At 36.3% G+C, this 2,559-nt stretch overlaps 1 protein-coding gene across 4 annotated transcripts in view; it reads right to left on the bottom strand.

Moving 5' to 3' along the window:
• Window positions 1,584-2,559, bottom strand: part of LOC109851491 (alpha-N-acetylglucosaminidase-like) — a 37,641-nt gene continuing 36,665 nt past the window's right edge. For all 4 annotated transcript variants that reach the window (XM_020421651.1, XM_020421650.1, XM_020421652.1 and 1 more), the window contains one exon: window positions 1,584-2,517. In XM_020421651.1, coding sequence (XP_020277240.1) covers window positions 2,219-2,517 — 299 coding nt within the window. In that variant the 3' untranslated portion in view covers window positions 1,584-2,218. The remainder of the gene's footprint in view (window positions 2,518-2,559) is intronic.

The raw sequence follows: 2,559 nt of genomic DNA on the forward strand, positions 1-2,559 counted from the left end.
TTTAACAGCATGTAGTACTCTGAAATTACCTTCATGTATATTATCTACAATGTGCCCAAAAAAAAATTTATCGATGTTGAAATGAAAAAAAAAAAACCAAACAGAGAAACGAACAAGAATAGAAGACACAAAAGGACCAATTGGACGTTTTATAAGTTGGCGTTGTAGCCTACCGGAAACAGCATGAGCTCACGTAGTAGGCTAGTGAACTAATTTGCACGTCGGCGTTTAGACTTGGTCGCTAATTAATTGAGTACATTCAGCATATTCCTATACATGCCTCTGCTTGTGACCGCTCTGTAATGATGATTGTTTAATGAATGCTTGTGAATCATAATAAATCTAACATATATCTTACCCTCATGAATTGCATCCGTTCATAATTTGCACTCCATGACGAATCACAACCTTTTACTATACAATCGACGATTGGGATTAAAAGCAACGATCACTTCGCTGTTCTTGATGCTGAAGAAAATCCAAATCCTTTGTTAGTTTCCATAGTTAGTAATTGGATAACTTTACTAATAGTTTTGCTTTTGTCAAGAAAAGCAAAGAAGATAATGATGCAAGTGATTGGTATAGCAAGTAGATTGTAATCGCACTATTGATTCCGATTTTGGTGTAAAATGGGAATTTCGGGATGATATCAGATACTTCCAATCTTTGTTGTGGAGTTGAAAGGCAATTGGAAAAGGCAAGTGATGTGGAGGGAGAATAAAGTGAGGTGGAAGGAGAGAGAAATACAATATTTGCCTTGCCATTGGAGATGGTCTAATAAGAGGAAACGGAGGGTTGCCTTGGCTTTTGTGTTAATTGGCTGCCGATGTGGAATTCACTTGCGGTTGGATTCAGATTTTATGTTCTAAACCCTTTTTGTGTCGGTGCACGTAAAGCGCTAAACAGGCAAAGCCAGGACTTCTTGCTTTTACGATATGGGTTACTACACATTTCCCTTCTGAGCCCTGATAACCATTTTTGATTTATGAAGGTTATTACATTTACTAGAATCAAAAGGTTCTGTACATGAAGAATGAAATCCTGCAATTGGTGGGTGCTCTGGATTTCTCTTGTTTGATGACTATATATGATTAGACATCTACTTTTCTTCAGGTACAAGCATAACTCCAATTGTCAACATTTTGACTATCATCTAACAGAATCTCAAAAAAAATAACATCTCATCCGACACCTACCTTTGAGAATGATTAATATTGGATTCTTCATAAGATAAAAGTTAATGTATTGTTAGGATTATTTTCAATATCGATGGAAGCCAAGAGCTACTGCAAATCAAAACTTTAAAATTACAAACTATCAGAGAAGATCTCAAAGAACCATTATTTTTAATTCTCAAAATTATAACATTCAAAAAATAATAATTGGAAAAGCATATTTTTCAAATACTGTAAAAATATAAATTTAGGAATTTAAGATTTCTTTTCTAAAAAAAGTTAGAAAAACATTATTTCTTGAAAAACTTAAAATATTTTAGAAGTGTAAAAACCATTTAACATATTTTTCTAATTTATTAAAAGTAAAAAAAACAAGTTGGATATGAGAAGTTACCTTACAAGCAACACTAAACAGCTACAACTGCAAAGTTATAAAATTAGAAAATTGAATCAAATAGTTACAACTACAGTTGCATGAAAGAACAATTATTGTATATCAATTGCATGCAAATGACAACAACATTGCAGCTACAGTTGCAAAGCTGCCGAGTGCGCTCTTAGCTTGGTAGCAGAAAGCCAACAGCATAGCATATCTATGGGCTCCGCGATTGAGATCTCCGTGGTATCTTCTCATCGATTGGTGGAACTTTAGTTGCTTCCTCAGCGGATGCAACATTACAAAGGTGAACCACTCAGAAGTTTTGTTGTGTCAATAAACTAAAAACTTTTCCTAAAGAAGTGAGACAGTCTCTCTGATGTGCTCTTACCAAAAAGTACCGATTACTGGATTTTAGTTTTGATGTTCCACCGGCACAGGCAATAATTACCATGAAAAACTGATACAGTTCACATCAAGATAGAATGAGAAAGAAGGGTGAGTGAGTTTCCACCGTCGACCAAGTTCTACGCATAGAGTATTCATCATCACAAGAGTGAAACCCATCGCAGCTAATAATCCACAGTTGATAGAAGCTCAATGCTTCACATAGTAAACTAAGGCTAAAACATGAGGTTGTTAACTGACGAAGCAGCTGTTGCCAATTCTAAAAGCTCCCAGCTTTAATGCTCGAATCATCCATGAAAACCGGTAACAGTTTTGAGTCAGAATTTCGCAGGTACTTGTCATACAACCGTCGCGATACACTGAGAGCATCACCCGAAGCTTTCACTGGAAACACCTTTCTACTGCTCTGCCATTTGTTAGTCAGACCAATCCACTCCCTTCTCCAGTCTTCCAGCGAAAACCTCTCTCCTTTTACCATGCTTTCCAACAAGTACTTGAAGTATATAGCAGCTCTGGGCTTGTAATAGTCAACCAGAAGACCAGCCCAGTACTTATTTCCTATGAGAAGTACAAAGAGGGAACTTGGTCAAAACTAAGGGC

This window comes from Asparagus officinalis, chromosome 8 (genome assembly GCF_001876935.1).
Source record: "Asparagus officinalis chromosome 8, Aspof.V1, whole genome shotgun sequence".
In the NCBI taxonomy this organism is placed as follows: Eukaryota; Viridiplantae; Streptophyta; class Magnoliopsida; order Asparagales; family Asparagaceae; genus Asparagus; species Asparagus officinalis.